At 34.8% G+C, this 22,870-nt stretch overlaps 1 protein-coding gene across 1 annotated transcript in view; it reads right to left on the bottom strand.

Moving 5' to 3' along the window:
- Positions 1-22,870, bottom strand: part of DNA2 (DNA replication helicase/nuclease 2) — a 70,526-nt gene that overhangs the window by 14,148 nt on the left and 33,508 nt on the right. The window contains exons 6-14 of the mRNA XM_004470522.4: positions 20,230-20,449; positions 16,884-17,001; positions 15,301-15,460; positions 13,457-13,651; positions 11,974-12,204; positions 8,742-8,858; positions 8,554-8,663; positions 8,137-8,246; positions 7,462-7,686 (exon numbers count right to left, since the gene is read on the bottom strand). Coding sequence (XP_004470579.2) covers positions 7,462-7,686; positions 8,137-8,246; positions 8,554-8,663; positions 8,742-8,858; positions 11,974-12,204; positions 13,457-13,651; positions 15,301-15,460; positions 16,884-17,001; positions 20,230-20,449 — 1,486 coding nt within the window. The remainder of the gene's footprint in view (positions 1-7,461; positions 7,687-8,136; positions 8,247-8,553; positions 8,664-8,741; positions 8,859-11,973; positions 12,205-13,456; positions 13,652-15,300; positions 15,461-16,883; positions 17,002-20,229; positions 20,450-22,870) is intronic.

Here is a 22,870-nt window from a genome sequence, read left to right on the forward strand (position 1 = left end):
AAACGAAGCTAAAGGAAAGAAATAGTAAAGATCAGAGCAGAAATAAATGAAATTGAGAACAAAAGCAACCCAATAGTATCAACAAACCCTTAGCTAGACTAACAAAAAAAAAAAAAAAAGAGAGAGAGAAGATGCAAGTAAATAAAATTAAAAAATGAAAATGGGGACATTACTACTGACCCCATAGAAATAAAGGAAATCGTAAGGGAATACTATGAACAGCTGTATGTCAAAAAACTACACAATGTAGACGAGATGGACAAATTCCTAGAAACATAAGAACCACCTATACTGACCCATAGAAGAAATAGAATTCAACAAACCAATCACAAGTGAAGATATTGAAACAGTCATCAAAAACCTCCCAAAGACAAAAAGTCCAGGACCAGATGGCATCACAGGTGAATTCTACCAATCACTCAAAGACTATCTAATACCAATCTTGCTCAAGCTCTTCCAAACAACTGAACAGAAAAGAATGCTAACAAACTCATTATATGAGGTCAACATCACCCTAATACCAAAGCCAGATAAAGATACTACAAAAAAAGAAAATTACAGACCAATATCCTTAATGAATATAGATGCAAAAATCCTCAACAAAATACCTGCAAACCAAATCCATAAGCACATTAAAAGAATGATACACCACAATCCAGTGAGTTTAATCCCAGGTATATAAGGGTGGTTCAACACAAGAAAATCAATTAGTGTCATAAACCACATTGATAAACTGAAGAAGAAAAATCACATGATACTCTCAGTTGATGCAGAAAAGGCATATGACAATAAATGCAACAGCATTTCTTGATGAAAAACACTCCAAAAGATAGGAATAGAAGGAAGCTTTCTCGATATGGTAACGTGCATATATGAAAAACCTACAGCTAGCATTTTACTCAATGGTGAAAGACAAGGTTTTCCAAATAAGGAAAACAAAGTGTTCAAGATAAGGAACAAGACAAGAATGCCCACTGTCACCAAAGTTACTCAATATTGTGCTAGAAGTTCTAGCTAGAGCAATTAGGATAGATAAAAAAACAAAAGGCACTCAAATAGAAAAGGAAAAAAGTAAATCTTTCACTTTTCACTGATGATATGACCCAGGATATTCAGAAAATCCTGCAAAACCCACAACAAAGCTACTAGAATTAATAGACAAGTCCAGCAAATTGGCAGGATACAAAATTAATACACGACTGATGTGTAATCTGAGAATATCGGGAAAAAATTCCATTTATAATATTGACTAAAAAGAATCACATATCTAGGAATAAACTTAACTGAGGACATAAAGGACCTTTATTCAGAAAACTACAAAATATTACTAAAAGAAACTGAAGAAGACTCAAGTAAATGGAAGGGAATTCCATATTCATGGACTGAAAGACTAAATATCTTTAATATGTCAATTCTACCCAAACTGATTTACAGATTCAAAGCAATCCCAATAAAAATCCCAACAGCCTTTTTTGCAGAAATGGAAAAGCCAATTATCAAATTTATTTGGAAGGGTTAAAGGACCTCCCATAGTCAAAAATGTCCTAAAAAAGAAGTTGGAAGATCCTCACTTCCAGGCTTTAAAGCATGTCCCGTAACTACAGTGGTAAAAACAGCATGGTACTGGCATAAAGTCAGACAGAATGGCCAACGGAATCAAATAAAAAAATCAGAAATAGACCTTCACATCAAGTGATGTTTGACCAAACTGTCAAGTCCTCCCAGCTGGGGCAGAACAGTCTACTCAACAAAATACGCTGTGATAACTGGATAGCCATATCCTAAAGAAAGAAAAAGGGCCCTATCTCATACCTTATACAAATACTACCTCCTCAAAATTAAACACTTTTGCACCTCAAAGGACTTTATCAAAAAGGTGAAATGGTAGCTGACTCAATGGGAGAAAATATTTGGCAATCACTTATCCAGAAAGGGTTTAATATCCATGATATATAAAGAGATCATACAACTCAACAATAAAAAGACAAACTACCCTATTAAAAAATGGGCAAAAGACTTAAACACAATTGACCAAAGAAGAAATACAAATGGTGAAAAACACATGAAAAAATGTTCAGCATCACTAGTGATCAGAGAAATGCAAATCAAAACTACAATGAGATATCATTTCATACCTATCAGAGTGGCCACAATTAAAAAGACAGAGAACTACAAGTTTGGGAGAGGATGTGGAGAGATAGGAACACTTATTCACCGTTGGTGAAAATGAACAATGGTAGAGGCCCTATGGAGAACTGTTTGACAGTTCCCAAGGAAGCTGAATACAGACTTAGCAACACCACTACTAGGTATATACCCAGAAGAACTGAGAACAGTGACATGAACAGACATTTTGTACACCGATGTTCATAGTGGCGTTATTCGTGATTGCCGAAAGATGAAAACAGCCCAGGTGTCCATCAACTGATGAAAGAATAAACAAATTGTGGTGTTTATACACGATGGAGTATTATGCAGCAGTAAGAAGAAATGAAGTCGTGAAGCATATGACAAGATGGATGAACCTGGAGGACATTATGTTGAGTGAAGCAAACCAGACACAAAAGGACAAATACTGTATGAGTCTGCTATTATGAACTAAGCATATTGTGTAAACTCATGGAGTTAATACTTAGAATACAAGTCACCAGAAAATAGAATGAGGTTAAAGAATTGAAAGCTTAGGGTTCATCTGTGCAGAACTGGTTGAAAAGGGTGTTTGTAAATCTATGGAAATGAATAGAAAAGTTGAAAGCAAATCATAGTATTTGTAACTAGCAGAGCTATTATATGGGTATTGTCAGTGGTTGAAAGGGAAAGTCTGAGGTCATGTATATTATAAGAAGGAAAGCTAAAATATGTAACATGGGACTGTACAGCATAGTGAAGCCTCATGGGAAATATGAATATGGGTAATACTGTATAAGACTATTTTTCTTTGAAACTGAACAAATGTATGTTAATGTTACAAAATGTTAATATTGGGGAAAATACAACCAAAGCAAACTACGGACACCAATACATAGTGATATATTAATAATTTTCCAGTAAAGGTGGGGAAAAAAAGGAAATATACTAAGGGAAAGAAATTAGACACAAGATACTACATATTGCTTGACTCCATCTATATAAAATATAAATACAAATAAACTAGAGAGACAGAAGCAGTATGGCAGCTACGTACAGCAGGGGAAGCATAGAGAGATGAAGAGGTGATGAGTTTTCATTTGATTGTTTTTTGTTTATTATTATTACTGGAATAATGAAAATGCTCTAATAATTGAATTGATGAATGCACAACTATGATTATACCAAATACCACTGATTATATACTTTGGATGGATTTTGTGCTTTATTAATATGTCTCAATAAAATTGATTTATTTAAATTAAAATTCCCCAAAAAAGCAATCTCCAGGTTCAGAAGGTTTAACTGGGAATTCTAACAAATGTTTACAGAATTAACATCAACTGTACATGATCTCTTTTGGAAAACAGAAGAGATGGACCTCATTTTTTATGCTAGTATTACCCTGATACCCAAATCAAGCAGAAACAGTCCAAAGAATCTACAGACCAGATCTCTCACAATATCAGCAAACAGAATTTACCAATATATAAAAAGAATTAAATACTATGACTAAAGATGGTTCAATATTTGAAAATAATAAGTAATTCACCACAGTAACAGGCAAAAGAAGAAAAATCACATGATTATATTAACCTCAGAAAAAGCATTTGAGAAAATTCAACATCATAAAAACTGATAAAATCTCTCAGAAATATATAGGAATAGAGAGGAACTCCCTCAGCTTAACAAAAGGCATCAACAAAAAGCCTACAACTAACATTATACTTAATGGTGAGAGACTAAATGCTGGCAAAAAAAGGATGTCCACTCTCATCATTGCAAATTCTAGCCAGTGCATGAAGGTCAAGAAAAGCAAATAAAAGGCATACACGGATTGGAAAGGAAGAAAAAAAAAATTGCCTCTATTTGCAGATGACATGACTATGTAAAAAATCCCAAGGAATCTATCCAGACTCTTAGAACTAATAAGTTCAGTAAGATTGCAGGATAGAAAATTAATACATGAAAATCAATTGTATCTCTACACAATAATAGTGAACAGGGGAATACTGAAATTTTAGAAATACTTAAGTATAAATCTAATAAAACATGCATAGATAGGATTTGTATCCTGAAAACTATACAACACTGATGAAAGAGATATTAATAATAGAAATTCTATATAAATGTAGAGATATACCATGCTCACAGGTTGGAAGACTCAGCATGGTAAAGATGTCAACTGTCCTCAAACTGATTTGCAGGCTTACACAAATCCTATCAAAATCCCAACAAGATTTTTGGTTGATATAAATAGGATTATTCTAAACTTTACATGGAAAGGTAAAGGAAGTAGAATAACTAAAACAATTTGAAAAATAATAAAATGGGAGGAATGAAATCTACCCAATTTCAAGACTGATTATATAGCTACAGTAACCAAAAGCATGTTACTGGCAGAGGGAGAGACACAGATCAATGGAAGAGAACAGAGAACAGACCCACACAAAAATGCCCAAACAGTTTTTTACAAAAGTGCAAAATCAAGTCAACAGAAGCAAATGATGTTGGAGCAACTGAACATCCATAGGCAAAAAATTGAACCTCAACCTAAATCTCACATCTTACACCAAAAAAACTCAAATTGGTTCATGGGCTTAAATGTAAAATGTAAAACTGTAAAACATTTAGGATAGGAGAAAATCTTGAGGATCTAGGGCTAGATAGAGTTCTTAAACTTGATATCAAAAGCATGATCTGGGGAAGCGGACTTGGCCCAGTGGATAGGGCATCCGTCTACCACATGGGAGGTCTGCGGTTCAAACCCCGGGCCTCCTTGACCCGTGTGGAGCTGGCCCACATGCAGTGCTGATGCGTGCAAGGAGTGCTGTGCCACGCAGAGGTGCCCCCCACGTAGGGAAGCCCCACGCACAAGGAGTAAGCCCCATAAGGAGAGCCGCCCAGCGCGAAAGAAAGTGCAGCCTGTCCAGGAATGGCACCGCACACACAGGGTTTACGCAGCAAGATGATGCAACAAAAAGAAACACAGATTCCCGTGCCACTGACAACAACAGAAGCGGACAAAAAGAAGAACACACAGCAAATGGACACAGAACAGACAACTGGGGCGGGAGAGAAATAAATCTTTAAAAAAAAAAAGCATGATCTGATTGTGAGCAAAAACGGAAATGTTAGGCTGTATACATGGTAACTAAATTAACAATTAAAATAAAATCCATGAACTATGCTATACAGTAAACCCTAGGTTAAACCACGTACTTTAATAGTACAATTATAAATATATGCTACTATCAATTGTAACAAATGTTCCACACCAATGCAAGGTGTTAATAATAGGGTGGTATATTGGGAATCCTGCATTTTATGCATGATTGTTTGGTAAACCTACAACTTCTCTAATAAAAAAATTTTTTTCAAGGATGATCTACAAAAAGATAAAGTGACATGCTAGACTTCATAAAAATTAAAAACTTTTGCTCTTCTGCTTAAGACTACGTGAAGAGAATGAAGAGGTAAGTTACAGAGGGGGAGAAAATTTCTACAAACCACATATCCAACAAAAGTCTAGTGTGTAGACTATATAAAGAACTCTCAAAACCCAAAAGTATAAGGAAGCAGATGTGGCTCAACCTCTTGGGTGCCCACCTACCACATGAGAGGTACTGGGTTTGGGTCCCAGTGCCTCCTAAAAGAAGATCAGTAGACGCCACCTCCCGCCACAATGAGCTAGACTTCACCCGGGCCGCAACAAGTAGCAGATAACCAAAAGCCAGCAGACCCCACATCCTGTGGGGAACAGATGTGGCTCTGGCTGTTGGGCACTTGCCTCTCGTGAGGGAGGTCCCAGGTTTGGCTTCCGGGGCCTCCTGAGGAAGGCAAGCAAACAATGAGTAGACAGACGAAAGAACCATCTGGGGGAAGAGCAGATAAGTAAAGAAAAAGAAAATAAATAAATCTTAAAAAAAAACAAAAATCCAACAGTATAGAAACCAAACAATCCAAACAGAAAATGGACAAAAGACATGAAGAGGCATTTCCCGAAGAGGATATACAGATGGCAAATGATGAAAACCTTATTAACTATTAGGAAAATGCAAATAAAAATCAATGAGATAATCAGAATGGCAAAAATGAGTAAGAGTGACCAAATGCTGGCAAGGGTGCAGAGAAACTTCATATACTCATAAACTGCTGATGGGATTGTAAAGTGGTGCAGCCACTTTGGAATGCGGTTTGGCAGCTTTTTAAAAAGCCAAATATCTAACAACCATATGACCCTGTAATTAAACTCAAGAGAAATGAAGACTGATGTTTACACAAAAACCTATACACAAATGTTTATAGCAGTTTCATTTGTAATAGTCCAAAGCTGGAAACTAGCCAGATGTTCTTCAATAGGTGAATGGCTAAAAAAACTACGGTGCGTCCACATCATGGAATAACACTCAGCAATAAAAAGGAACAAACTATTGATAAACACAACAATCCAGATGAATCGCCAGAGAATTATGCTGAGTGAGAAATGCCAATCCCAAAAGGTTATATACTGTGTGATTCCATTTATATAACATCATTGAAATGAAAAAATTATAAAAATTGAAAACAGATAAGTGGTTGCCAGGAGTTAAGGAAAGGCAGGACAGGAAGGAAGTGTATGTAACTATAAAATTACACTATGAGGGATCCTGTGGCATGAAACTGTTCAGTATCTTGACTGTCTTTATGTCTTTATATGCTGGTGATATTTTACTACAGTTTTGCAAGACGTTACCATGTGGTAAAGGTTAAACAGGATCGCTCCGCAATATTTCTTACATCTCAAAATAAAAAGTTTAATTTAAAAAAATGTCAACTGGACATGTATCTTAGCCACTTTAAAATTTATCAATAGTTGGTATAGATATAAGACAAAAGTATATTGTATTTGACAAAGGTATACTAGACTTGAAGGAACAGGCTTCAATTTTATTTAGGGTGATTTTTAAAAAGACAAAACATCAGTTAAGTCCTCCCAATAAAAATATATATAGACATTAAAAAATAAAAATAAGGTGCTATATCAAAACCTGGAAATATTCATTACAAGACCATTCAAATGTTGTTACTTCCAATTTAAACTCACTAAAACATCCTAAACATTAATAGTTTTCATGATATTTGAAACTAGAAAAAGAAATCCTTTATAATGAAATAGAAACTTCATAGTTCAGAGGCAAGAGTAAACCATACAGCAATAAACTGGTCCTGGACTACATATAAATTAATCACTTGCAAATTTGGTCAATATGACTGAAATTCCCAATGTTGTTTCTTCCCTCATTCTGGTTATAGAGATTACTGTCAGAATTATTATAACATTATTGTACTTACTTGACTATTGTAGAGTTCTTCTAGAAGAGCTAAGGAATTAATGGACTTTGATCTGCAAACTTCCTCCTCTGTAAATTTCTGGATATTTGGATGTACCTTCTGAGTCTGACCCAAACGCAAAAATCCTACTTTAAACTTGGCTAGCTTTAAAAGAATATTATCAACAGCAGAGTGTGTGTAGCTGGTCAACAAAACACTAAAACCACAGGCATAGAGAATTCTTACCTAATAATGGGTGAGAGAAAGAAAAGCAGCATTACATTTAATTTCAGATGTTTTGATAAGCTTATATTTTTCAAACAGAATTAGAAAACTTCATATGAAAAATATCTAAGAGCTGAGCCAAGTAATTTTTGTATATATTATAAAACCAAAATATATGACAAAAATTACATGGTATTATTATAACACTTTATTAATGTATTAAAATTAAGCATTTTGAGTGAAAGGAAAACATAAAATGTTATTTATACCACAAATTCTAAATGCAAGAAATCTACAACATGATTACAGCTACTTGTGATTCAATTTTACTATTTCTCATATCATCTTAAAAAAGGTAATTTCAAAGACATTTTGAATTAAAATTTAGTCTTTTTTATATCAAACAACACATCTCCTAAAGTGAGAGGTAGGTGAGGTAAATATTTAAATTTCTGAGGAAAAGAACCTTACAAGAGTACATATCGTAGTTGTTTTCCCAGTCCCAGGCATACCCACAATGAGGGTGTAGTCTTTTGAAAGAAGAACCTTTTTCATTGCTTGCCTCTGGGGCTTATTCAAACCTACAATTAAATTTAAGTAACAGCAAATTAAATTAAATTAAAAATAACAGGAGAAAAATGTTGAATTTCAATAAGCAAAGTATTTTATAAGAACAGTCTCTCTAAATAAGTCTTTTCCTTCAATACATCTTTCACAGTAAGAAAAGACCATGGCAACTTTAAAGGATAAATATATAAACTACATCCAAAGAGACTTTATCTAAAAACTATAATTGCAAGTCTTACAAATTTATTAAAATACTAGATATTTTGCAATTCACAAAGAGTGTGATTATAAAAAGAACCAAGAAGAACTGATCATAGATACCTTTTAGAATGCAGGCAACAGTATCCTTTGCATCATGTGGAAGAACAGAACTGAGATATGATACAAATTTAGGTTCGCGAAAGTCAATGATTAAATCTCGAAGCTTTTTACTGGAAAGAAAAAAAATACTTTTAATCATATTCTTTAGAAAAGTGGGGTGAAATTCAGATTCATTCATTGTTACAAACCTGGTATAAGTATTTTCCATCAATTTAGAAAGATTTCCTAATGGAGTATTTATATCACAATTTTTTTCTTCCTGGTCTAGTCTGAACAAAGTTGGTTCTGGGAGTCCTGACAAGTTCCTAAAATAGGAAAACAGATATACATGAATGCTTTTCACTCAACATAATCAGTTGGTCAATATAAGAAGTATGTTGCTATTTGCTAAAAGAATAATGGACCAGACAGCTCTTATGTGACTATGAGCCTGTAATTCATATTTGCCAATCAAAGATGGCATGAAGCCCTAGCGGTGGGGAAAGGGAGAGGGTGAGAGCAAAAGTCACCAAAGCCAAAGCAGTTAATAAGCAGAGACCGGCATTTGCTGAAAATTCACTTGGCCTTGCAATCTAACCTGGACTCACTGCTCCCAGAAGGATCCTGAGCATGTGGCTCCTCTCTCCTCCAGACTGTAGCACAGGTCTCTTCCCTGAGGCCTTCTCCAACTCCTCTATCTCCCCTCAATCCCTAGTATTCCCTGGGGTTCCCTCCCTGCTCCACAGTACTATTCTTTCTTGTCACTTTCCCTTTGGTCCCATGCCCTCATATGGAGGCAAGAAGGCACTGGTAGGACATATTACAGTGCTGAAAGCAAAAAACTGCCAACCAAGAATTCTATATCTGATAAAACTGTCTTTCAAAAGTTAGGGACAGAGCAAGATTTCCCAGATAAACAATAACTTCCTACAGGACCTAAAAGGAAAACGCATAAAATCTAATGAGAAAGCAATGGTTTTGGTCTTAAAATGTACAAACATGTAATTTGGAAGAACAGCTACATAAAAGTGGGGGAACGGAGGGGTATAGGAACATAGTCTGTGTACACTGTATATTGAAGTTAAAGTGATAGCAAGTAAACGATATTGTCACAGAATTAGCATATTAAATTTAAGCCCCATAGTAACTACAAGGAAGATATCAGAGAACACTTAAGTTCACAGAGGCAGAAATTAAAGTGAGGTTACCAGGGGTGGGGAGCAGGGAGAATGGGGAGTTCATGTACACGGCAACATTAAGTATATAACCTACAGTAAAGTGCTCAGAAAATGAACTGAGAGACAGCCTGATACAAAGATAGATGGATAAAAAAAGATGGATCGATAAATTGATGGATAGAATGATAGAGTAAATATGGCAAAATGCTAAAATGTTAAAATTGGTAGATCTGGGTATAAGGGGAATAGGAGTATGCTGGAGTTCTCTGTATGGAGTCTGTATTGTTTTTCTACCCATCCTGTAAGTTTGAACGCAATTAAAAATAAAAAGTTTAAAAGAAAACAAAAACTTCTTATGGTAACATAAGATCCAACTTTCCTAATCAGTCCAAGCCATATATTTTACTGTCCAGAGATAATTAACTACCTGCTCTTTCCTTAATACTCCATATCATACCATGTCACACCGTCATGTATTTACTCAAAATCTTCCCTCTGTCTGTGTGCTATTCTCACGTTGCTTCATGAGCTAATTTAACAATCCATAGAATGAAGATTCAGGATTCTTCAGGCCTTCAAAAAGCCTTCCCTGAACCTTCTAAAATTGGATCAAATGCCTGTCTTCCCTCGTGTTCCCATCAATTCAAAACTTGTCATATTAGCTGAAAATATGTGAACATAATTGCCCACAAAAACTCCTCACACAGTACTAACACATAGCAGGCATTAAACAAATACTCCCAGATCTGCAATGAATTCTAACATTCAACAGGAATATGTGGCTCATGCTCCCATACCATGAAACCCAGATTAGGGATTGGTTATGACTCAACTGGAATTGCTAGTTGGTATAGGAACATGCCTGGACATTTCCATTGCCATTATTAAGCAATTACTGAGCCCCAACTGCTGTCTCCAAAGATTAAGAAATAGTAAGACACACCAGTAATTAATTGCAAGAAAGCCTGGGAAATACAACCAAGTTGGCTGTTCAGGGAAAGTTAAGTATGGATAATGGGGAGCTTGGACATTGATACTGACCTCTGCCACAGATTTTCATACCAACTAATCTAGTACTTACTATTTTTCTTTAAACCATCTCACTTTCCTCTACTAAGATAAATATACTTTATACCATGACTATAAACAAACAAAAAACTTTTTGCTTTAAACAAAAAAAGAAAAAGAAGGAAATGAAATGGTGAGTACCCAGAGTGCTGAGGAGAAATAGCCTTACAGCTAACATAGAATATCTATCCTGCCCACCATACATGTGGTTTTGAGACTCATATAAGATTATGCCCACATCAGTACTATGGAACAATGTACTAAACAAAAGTTTAGCAGTTGGGCAGTTCCTCAAAATATTAAAACACAGAGTTGCCATATGACCTAGCAATTCCACTCTAGATATCTAAAAAGGAAAATGAAAACATATCCATATGAGTAAAAATAACTCATCAGCTGGTGAATGGATAAACAAAATACAGTATTGTCACATAATGGGATAGTATTCTGCCATGAAAAGGAATGAAATATCAATACATGCTGTAACATGGATGAACCTTGAAAATATTATGCTAAGTGAAATAAGCCAGACACAAAAGGTCATATATCATATGATTCCATTTATATGAAATATCCAGAACAGGTAAATCCATAGGGACAGTAAGCAGTCTGATGGTTGACAAGAGCTGGAGCAAAGGGGGAATGGGGCCTGACTGCTAATGAGTACAGGGTTTCCTTTTAGGGTGATGAAAATACCTTAGAACTAGGTAAGAGGTGACATTTGCACAACATTGCAAATATACCAAATGCTGCTGAATTGTACCCTTTAAAATGGGTAATGGTTAATTTTATGTTATATAAATTTAATAAATAGACAGAATGAAGTACTAATACATGCTAGAACGTGGAAATGAACTTCAAAGACAGTATGCTAAGTGAAAGAAGCCAGTCAAAAAAGACCATATATTGTATGATTCTATTCATATGAAATGTCCAAAGTAAACAAATCCAGTGAGACAGAAAATTAATTAGTGGTTGCTAGGGGTTGAGGGGAGGGGGAAATGGGGAGTGACTTCTTAATGGGCATAGGGTTTTTTTTGGGTGGGTGATGAAAACGTTCTAAAATTTGTTGTGGTGCAACTCTGTAAATATATTAAAAACCACTTAACAGTACACTTTAAATGTATGAATTGTGCAGTATGTGAATTATACATTAATAAAGCTGTTTTTAAAAAAGTAAATGTTTATTCATTACCTGTCTAATAAACAAGTTACTGTTGTCCTGTTAATCTCCTTCACATATCCCCTAGACAAAGCAAACAGTGTTCTCTCTTCTCCACTTAATATAATTCTGTCGCCTGCCATTAGATTTGTGATAGGGATGGCCCCATTTTTACGCTGGAAATCATGTAAATACTGTCCATCACAAACTGTCTTTACATGTTCTATTCTAATCAGGTTTCCAATGCAATTGCCACTTTCCTCCCTATGAAAGAGAAAGAATGACAGAGTGAGTTTCATTTTCATCCTATAAATTAGTATTGTATTTGCATTTTTCCACAATTTATTCTTTCATCTGACCCCTGGAAACTCTACTGCTAACATTGGGTCTGTCATTTTATTGTTTTCCACAATTTATTTTAAAGTGTTCAAAATGCTAAGTAAAACATTCATTCCTTTCTAATTTTAAAATAATCTCTCAACAAGACTTCTAAATAAGTGCTATCCAGCAACTCCCTGGTTTCATCACCATAGGCCAGGATCTGAACAAATTGTGTGTCAGCACTTTAATCCTGCACTATCTCCCACCTCCTATGCAGACATATGTAACATTACAGAAAACAAACCAATCTGTTTTTGAACCTGATGTGAAGAAAACATCCAATTTCTTTAGTGTTTACAAGAGGATTTAAAATTATTGTTAATAAAGTAATGGCAAACAAATCGATAATTCCATTGCTTCTAAGAAATAATTATTAGGCATTTTAATGCCCAATCTCTTGGGCACTACTATTTGTACAACTTCAGAGGCTTGCTAGCATGTTCACTTGATATATTCAATGTACTTATGCAGCCTATCTACAATTATGTAAACATGCTCCACTGTCATGTTTCATTGCATTAAAGTCTAATAATAAGGAAATAGTCCTTATTTCTAAAGTTACATTATCATAAAGTCATTCTGAAAAAAAAATAAATGGAACTAAAACAAGTAAATTTTGCATTAAAAATACTATGCAGAGATATACAAAATTATAATTTTACAAGTAACTTGTAAAAAGAATGGACGTCAAGAAGAAAACAAGATGGACCAGCTTTAGAAAATTTGAATCTGTATCAAAATTTACTAAAAATATACACTTTTAAAATACTAACATTTTAAAAATTAAGTAAAACCTCATTAATTTGCACTTTACCAATATGCAACCTTAAGATATATTCAAGTTTATACTGTTATCACTGATGAAAAAGGATGTACTAAGAATTTTTAAAATAAGATTTTATGAGGCATATTTAACCTATTAAAAAGAACTAACAATGCTTCCAGCATTTAGCAGGTGTGGAAATGTTGCTCCACTTAGAAACAATTCATTCATAGCCAACTGGAGTTGACATAAGTATACTAAATGGCATGTCTTTAACATGTTACACAACCTGGATTTATCATAAATTCCAAATGCTTTCCCACTTCCCAATCCAAATTACTGAAGTCTTACTGTATTAAATGGGCCACTTACATTTCTGAAGAAGGCATTAACCATATATTTTGGTGATTCTTTCTATTACCCTTTGATTGTGACTCCAGGGTCAACATTAAACACCAAAGACCGAAATAATCTAAGTGTGAAAGCTTCAGATGCTGGGTTTCTTCTTTTATTTTGGGCACCAAGCCAATCGGGACTGAATTGTAATCCATCTGTTGTTCGACTGCTCTAAATATAAAGCTCCAAGTTAAAAACGTAAGGGAAACATTTCACTGCTCATGAAATGAGGTATTTCTAAATTAAGTACACATTTATGATGATCATCAAAACTCATAACCACAGTCCCTAATTTTCTTTATAAGTCATTTCAATATTTGATAAGCCACATGCTGTTTTAACAAAATAAAATGCATAAGGAACTGAATAATGCATTATTTTGCCTTTAATGACTTTCCCTCCAAACAACAACTTAAGTTTGGTATATCCTAGTCTCCATTCCTATGTGCAGCAAGTTTTGGCTTTTTAAACAACTGTGCTTCTCAAAATCACAATATTGGGAAATGGACTTGGCCCAACAGATAGGGCGTCTGCCTACCACATGGGAGGTCTGCGGTTCAAATCCCAGGCCTCCTTCACCCATGTGGAGCTGGCCCACGCCCAGTGCCGATGCGCGCAAGGAGTGCCCTGCCACGCAGGGGTGTCCCCCGCATAAGGGAGCCCCACACGCAAAGAGTGCGCCCCATAAGGAGAGCCGCCCAGTGCGAAAGAAAGTGCAGCCTGCCCAAGAATGGCGCTGCACACACCGAGAGCTAACACAATAAGATGACGCAACAAAAAGAAACACAGACTCCCAGTGCCACTGATACGGACAGAGCGGTCACAGAAGAACACACAGTGAATGGACACAGAGAGCAGACAACTGGGGGAGGGGGGAAGGGAAGAGAAATAAATAAAAATAAATAAATCTTTTTTTTTTTAAAAAAGGAAGAGTTATTTTAAAAAAAAAATGACAATATTTATACTCCTAGCTCTATCCCTTAAGAAGCCAACAATACATGGAGAAGTGTTTAGGGCATCGATTTTGCTTAATAATTGAAAACATTTTATATAAAAACAAACATGTTATAGGATCACAAATAAAACACTAAGATTTCAAAGAAATGTGCTTGTACTATAGGGCCAGACTTCCCAGATTTCCCGGTCCTCTGCCATTAAGGGATCCTTAGCTATAATACTTCTTAAAGCACCTTATGTGAACTTTCAGACTGAATTAAAACTTTGGTTCTGATTTTAGTTTATTTCCTGGTCTATATTTACACCTACTTTTTTGTGTCCTTCAGAACTTCTGTTGATCTATGAAGGTATAAATATATATGGCTGTTCATAGCTAGCTGGTGAACTTGCTATTTGTAGAAAAATAGCTTTATACAAACAGTTCCATCTGGGTGAACCAATTTCATAATACCTAACTATAAGAGATCTAAAATTAAAATAGCAACCAGAAGACTTCTTGAAAAATCATTTAGAAAGACTTGTATTGTTTCCAATTGCTTAAACCACATCTTTCTTAACTAAATTCTCTTAAGTGCTAAAATTATTTCATTTTCTCAGAGACTAATATGCAACAAGATTAAACTTTTGGAAAAAGTTTTAAAAGTATTATTTCCCTAGGAAATATAGCTTGCTAGAAAATATGAACTAACTGTACTTTTTTCCCCTTTTCCCTTCATTTTAGAAATACTACATACAAAAGGAAATATTAAAGAAAAGTAACTAAAATGAAATCATCAATGCCAGTCTAGGCAACAATGCTAATCCATTTTGATTTGCATTCATACTCAACTTGAAATAATACTTTTGGAAGACAGTTTGTTTACCTGTTATAAAGAGCACAGTTGCCCATTTGTGAACAGTATTTACAGGTTTGATATTCCTCAATTATTTGTGGCAAAGGAGCAAGCACTGTCTTCTTTCCAGCAGATTTGTTAATACGGTGAAACAAAGAGAATGCCATCTGATTTCTTAGCTTTAATAATTCTACAAAAAAAAGAGAGAAAAGAGTGGTATCTTTTTAAGAATTAAATTCATAATATAGCTTTCTAATAAATTTTAGGTAAAACTTTCCAACATAAAATCATTCACATGTCCCTTTACACTAAAACCACTATACATATTTTTTACTATTTCCTTCAAGATCTTTAAAGAACTACAGATCTTCAAAGAACTGCATTTCTGGGCAGCAGACTTGGCCCAGTGGTTGGGGCGTCCGTCTGCCACATGGGAGGTCCGCGGTTTGGACCCCGGGCCTCCTTGACCCGTGTGGGGCTGGCACATGTGCAGTGCTGATGCAGGGTGGGGGTACCGTGCCCATAGGGGTGTCCCCACATGGGGGAGCCCCACGCGCAGGGAGTGCACCCCGTGGGGAGAGCCGCCCAGCGCCGAGGAAGGTGCAGCCTGCCTAGGAATGGTGCCGCCCACATGGAGAAAATGACACAGCGGGATGACGCAGGAAGGCGAAACACGGATTCCCATGCCGCTGACAACAACAGAAGCAGACAAAGACAACACAGCGGGTGGATACACAGAGCGGACAGCTGGGGGGGGGGTGGAGATATATAAATAAATAAATCTTAAAAAAAAAAAAACAACTGCATTTCTCATAACTAGTAAGTGTTGTGAAGTTGGTGCTTTATCAGCAGAGTGCTGAAAAGAAATATAGCTATCTAATGTATCTCTGATAAAAGATAAGGAGTTTAAAATAAAGTTCTGCATAATAAAATTTCAAAAGATTAATCATGTTTTCAACTAGAGTACATTTTAAAAATTCTTTTAAAAATAACCCAAGTATGGAAGTAGATGTCGCTCAAGCAACTGAGCTCCCGCCTACCACATGGGAGGTCCCTGGTTTGGTTTCCAGTGTCTCCTAAAGAAGACAGTGAGTTGGTGCAATGGGCAGGTGCAGCAAGCTGATGCAAAAGGATGATGCAACAAGAGACATGGGGAGAAAAAATCATAATGAGAGATACAACCAAACGGAGCAGAGGTTACCGGTACCTCTTAAAGAAGATAGAGAGCTGACTCAACGGGAAGGCACAGAGAGCTGGCACAACAAGATGATGCAACGAGAGAATGGGGAGGAAAAAACATAATGAGAGATTCAACAAAGCAGGGAGCAGAGTGGCTCAAGAAAGTAGGTGCCTCTCTCCCACACTGGAGGTCCCAGGTTCAGCTCCTGGTGCCTCCTAAAGAAACAAGGAAGACAGACACAGCAAGTGCAAACACTGAGGGGGTAGGGAGAAATAAATAAATAAAAATCTTTTTAAAAAATTAAACATTAAAAAAATACCACAACTACAAACCACAACCTGTATTAGGCCAAGCAAGGGCAGTAAGCAGATTGTATCCAAAAGTTGGTCAGGAAAAAAACAGAAAAGTAAAACTGAAAGAAAAGAGTTCAAACCTCTTTTATCAAGATGGTTGGCAGGCACTGGGTACATGTGGCCAGTCCTGAGGTAGAGAAGCAAGCCAGCCTCTGGGTTAGCTCTTCTTTCTTGGCTTAGCAGTGTGTACAGAACAACCTGCGAAAAGAGGGTACATTCTGGAAAATAAAACTAAACTTTATGTCCCTAAATTGTCTTGTAATTGATACACATTGTGTAGTTTTAAATCAAAATGTCAATTACACTATTTCCATTTTGTAAATAACATGAGCCAAATTAGCAAATACAAATTACCAATATTTAATTTCCACAAAACACCAAACACAGGTCACCTTTTCAGGTTCATTTAAGAAAATAAATATTTAGATCCCTTAAATAAATTAAAGGGAGAAATAAATCAAACTAATAGTATTTAGATACTATTTTTCCTATTTAAAATAAATCAATTATAAAATGCTTATCATTTATGTCACAGTTATTGTGACAAAATGAATGAGATATACACTACAGAAAATGTTCTCTTTCTTACAGAGCAACAGGAATCATTACCTGCATTAGGTTGGTTGTGGCACTAAGGAGAGACACTGTCAAAGACAGACAGAAATAGCCCCCTCAGTTCATAAAAAAACTTTAGGAGCAAGAGTAGGTCATTTAGTTGGATCAAATGCAAGCTAATAAGCTGATTTGTTTTCCAAAAGATCTCTAAGGTTAAAATATTAAATGTTTGCGATATAAAGGCCCGATTTTTAAATTCCTTAAGTTCTAAAATTCAAAATCCTGTAATTATAATTCACATGTATAATGTCAATTATTATAGAATTCCTGCTTTCTAAACTACATTAAAATAATTAATTTATAGAAGGCACAAGATATTATTTGCAGTATAAGTATTAATTATATTTATCAACTTATCACTGAGTGCCCAAGATAGGTTTTCACCAAAAAAAAAAAAACTATTGAATTTAGTTTGATTTTTGTTCTTTTAATTGTATAGAAATTAGTGGTATTTCCACAATTAGTAAATGTAATAGAAACATGGATGAAAACCCTACAGAAATTTTGCAAAGACCACTCTATATGCTTCAATGTTCAAAGACGTTTATAGAAATACTTACACTAACCTCATACGTCTACAAAGTAAAATGTAGAAACATTCAGTCTTAGGAAACAATCACCTCAAAGTTTGATATTTTGGCTTGATAGCCTAAATTCATCTGTACACTTAAGATTCTTATGAAGGTCTGTTGCTTCCACATCTGAACCGATGAAACATATTTTGGGAGATCTTCTTACAAGCACCCTCCTTGTGGCCCCCTATACAGCTTATGTGCCAAATGAAATTTTTAAAAATTCAAGTGAACTCTTAAAGCACAGAACCTTGGGGCTGTAGACCAAAGGAGTCTTTCAAAACTAATGCCCCTTCCATGTTCAGTTTCTCCTACTGTGGGAACTAAGGCAGAAGGAAGGGTTGTACATCTGGGACTGATTAGAAAGACATCTCATTTAGGAATCTGAAATGAATTTTCCCTAATATTATGATAAAAGGAAGTTGGATTGAATTTTATAATACTGTTTTAGTTCAACTACATGAAACATTAAATAGGATTTTGAGAGCTGATATGGATCCCAGCTACATATATTTTTCCTTCAGTAAAATATGTTTTAAATGTCAAATTACTGACTTACTAAGAACTTTTGGAATTCAATCCACATATAAAATAAAGATCACTCCTTAACTGAAGTCAGTCAATAACTTTTTCTGTATAACCAAAGTGAAAAAACCAAATCTTTTAAAAGGTGGAACCTATTTCTTTTCTCATCCCCAGTATCTATATAACTCAAAATTGAATCATAATTTTCAATATCTCATTTCCTGCACAATAAATGTACAATACAGACTACAATATTTTTTGTTTGAGCCTCTTTTTCAGTATAAGAAATACCATTTTACTATGAAAACTTCTTGCATCTTCTCTTCTTGCAAAGATAAACATTCCAATTGAACAAAACTAAATACAGTGCTATTAATTATTTGCCTTAAGGACACTGCAATTTAGAGCAACAACCTAATGGAGAAAGGTCTTTGAATTTAGACCACTTAGATAATGAAATGCTTTTAAATTTCCCTCCCATTTTATCATTCTAAAGTGATTTCAATCAATCCTGTCTTTGGGGAAAAAAAAGAAAGAGTATTTTCAGTCATGTACACAAAAACATATTTCTTGAAATCTTTACGACTTGAAAAACTGTTTTCTTCTACCTTGGTGTGATTTTCCTTCATCAGGGGGCTTTAATCAAGCCAAATCTTTAGTTTATAATTATCAGTCATTTCTGTGTTACCAAAGTGAAAAGTTCAAGTCTTCTAATAGAGGAAACCTATTTTTCCCTCCACTTTCAATATGTGAGCAACCTAATGATGAAACAAGATTACTTTAGCCTTCATTCCCAAACTGAAAAGTTTTTATGAAAACCTTTAGTGTTTAGTATACAATTAAGATAGCAAGCTAGAAAATCTCCTTGATCCCTGATTATACAACTCAATATTCTGAATCTGAAACATACTTTACATAAAATCTCCTCAAGTAATACATGGAATTCCAAGGGCAAAGGAAATTTAATTGCTTTGATATGCTAAGCACTATAATTAATATAAATTTCAAAGAATTCTGAAGAACAGATGATTGTTATATTTATCAAAGGAGAAGAATGTGAACTAAAATGGAGATAAGACACTTGAAAATTCAACATAATTTTAAGACAGTTCTATATTTTATCTTAGATTAAAATCATTATAATCAGATTAGAGGTCTAACATACAAGAATGAAGTTACACTAATGTATTCCTCAATGCCATTTTATCTAATATGAAACAACAGCTCCATGATAAACTAGGTTTGGAAAACACTGGATTAAACATAGATAAAACAAATGTTTTTACTCTAATAGTTTTCAGTACTTTTAATATATTTTACAATAATGCGCACTGTAAAATTTCCTACATCCTGGGGGTTTCCTCAACTTATATGACCAAGGAATTTTTCTTATGAGCATCTGTTGTTTTTGGTAGTTTGACAATATACACTTGGCAACACTGGATTATCACTTCAGCTATTAAATTACTTGCTGGAGAAAAACTGCTGCTGCAGCATGTATACACTTATAAAAGAAATTGAGTACTCTGGATGTATTACAAATTGAAAAGCACCACATGAAAAACATATTTTGAAACCCAAAATAAAAATTACCTGACTTGAATCAAAATGTATAAAGCAGAGTATATTTTTTAAAATGTTTAAAATGTTTAAACATTTAAATTTTATATTTAAATGTTAAACATTCAGACAATCTTCTTATGAATAATTATACCTGACTACGGTGTTCAATAGAATTTGATTCTTTGCCAGTTTTAAGTTCCAATGGCATTATCTTATATTTCGTTTTACATCCTCGATGTATTCTCACACCAACTGTAACATCTATTTTGCCCTTCAGTCCAAACCTAGGAGACCAAATGTTTTCTTCAATATCCAGTGTTTTTATGACTTCCATATTATAAGCTGAATTATTCTTGCTATCATCACTTGGCCTAAAAAAAAACAAAAAACACACACATACACAAAAACAATTAAGAACACCAAGCTTATTTCACATCGCTGGCAATGACTCTGTTACACAGAAAAAGTGGAAGTAGAAACTAGTCATCATAGTTCTGGAGTAGTGGTTCTCAAAGCGTGCTCCCTGAACCAGCAGCATTAGCATCACTTGCGAATCTGTTTTATTTATCTATTTGTTTGTTTGTTCTTCGTTCCTTCATTCATTGTGAATCTGTTTTAAATGCAAATTTTCAGACCCAACCCCTACTCCATCAGAAACTCTCAGGGTGGGGCCAAGTAATCTACCTTAATAAATTCTCCAAGTGATTCTGATACACACTCAAGTTTAAAAATCACTCTTCTAAAGGTTCTAAATCATTTCAGGTAGGTTGTTTTTTCCCCCATATCTGTTCCTTTTGGTTGATTCCTACTACAATCTTCCTAACTCAAGTCTTTATTTCCACAAACCTATATTAGTGTAACAGCCTTACTCCTAGAGCCACGTTGCCAATCTGAGTATTCTAATATACAATTATTGCAGAGATTAATATGTAGCAGGGGGAAGCGGATTTGGCTCAATGAGTAGAGCGTCCACCTACCACACGGGAGGTCCAGGGTTCAAACTCCAGGCCTCCTGACCTGTGTGATGAGCTAGACCACGCGCAGTGCTGATGCCCGCAAGGAGTGCCACAAAGGGGTGTCCCCCCCCGTGTAGGGGAGCCCCACATGCAAGGAGTGCACCCCGTAAGGAGAGCTGCCCAGCGTGAAAAAAGCACAGCCTGCCCAGGTGTGACGCTGCACACAGGGAGAGGTGACGCAGCAAGATGACGCAACAAAAAGAGACACAGATTCCCAGTGCCGCTGACAAGAATACAAGCAGATACAGAAGAACACACAAAGAATGGACACAGAGAGCAGACAACTGGGGTGGGGGGGAGAGAAATAAATAAAAAATAAATCTTTTAAAAAAGTATATATATATGTAGGGGGTTTCAGGTAGTTCCTAGGTAGCAAGGGATGTGTTACGTATTCCTTTAAGGAATATTAAGTTGGATAAGAATGAGTTGTCTTTCTCCCCTATCTATGCAATGTAGGACTTGAATAGCCAACACTTCACCTGTATGCCCCTATATGGCAATCTTCAGAGGAGCTCATATGTGCCATTTCTGCTTTCCCTGTTATCTTCTTTACTTAATTCATAAAGGAATCCATCTAGCCACTATTGATATTTAAAACTAAGTACTCAATATTGTTATTTTTGTCATAAAAGAGGCTCTGACTTTAAGAGCTTAACCACTAAATTAGTCATGAACACAAGGAAGAAAAAAAAGGTAATATATAAATGACAAGGAATTAAAGAGAAGAAAAATTTTAAAGTTCCTTACACTTGTCTTATCTAAGATTTACTCATTTTCAGAATATTAGTTATTCTGCAGAAGGGGTTAGAAGAAAAAGATAAGAGCTATTTTTATTTATTCCTTTTATCTACTAGCAAAATATTTTATTTTTTTGTTTGTTTTCTTTCTTTTTTGTTGGCAAAATATTTAAATTTTAGACTGGCAGCTAGGGGATGAAAAGGAAACTTTAAATAAAAATAATAAATTTTAATTTTCTAGTAGTAAAACACATTTTGTATCAGATCAAAATCTACGTTTAAAATGATAAAAATTCTGGCTATAAAATTGACAATGCAAGGTGTTGGTGGAGGATTGATGTATGGGACCCCTGTATAATATTATGCATGTTTGCTTTGTAAGTCTACAACTTTTACTATACACTTACTGTTTATATATGTTCAAACATAAATGATATAAAGATAATAAAAATAATAGGGTGGGTTGGGGGAAAATACTTTGGTTAGTAATATTTTGACAATGCTCTTTAACCTTTAGTTTAAAACGTTTAACTACAATGCAAGGTATTGGTGGTAGGGTGAGTTATAAGAGTCCTTTACGATGCTATGTATGTCTGTTTTGTAAATTCACAACTATTACTACACACTTATTGTTTATGTATGAGTGATATACTTCAATAAATTAAAAAAATAGAGAGTACATCATTTAGTCTTGTGGCTTTGCTAATTTCATGTAATATGGAAGAACAGCTATTTCTTAACAAATGAGAATATTTTCTAAGAATAAAATTTTAACAACCAGTATCTTCAATAATATTTTTAGTGAAACATTCAGAATGCTTCAAATATAATCTCTAGAAATATATATATACACACTTTTAGCATCTTTGAAGAAGAAACTTATACAAATTGGGAAACCACAGCTTATGTGAAATTTCTATATACTAATACACTCTCTATATGTTAGCTATTCATGTTATGTATTCAAATATGCTTTTACAAAATAAAGCAAACTTTATTATGTATAAAATTCACACATATACCTACCTAATAGAAGATA

This window comes from Dasypus novemcinctus, chromosome 6 (genome assembly GCF_030445035.2).
Source record: "Dasypus novemcinctus isolate mDasNov1 chromosome 6, mDasNov1.1.hap2, whole genome shotgun sequence".
NCBI classification, from domain to species: Eukaryota; Metazoa; Chordata; class Mammalia; order Cingulata; family Dasypodidae; genus Dasypus; species Dasypus novemcinctus.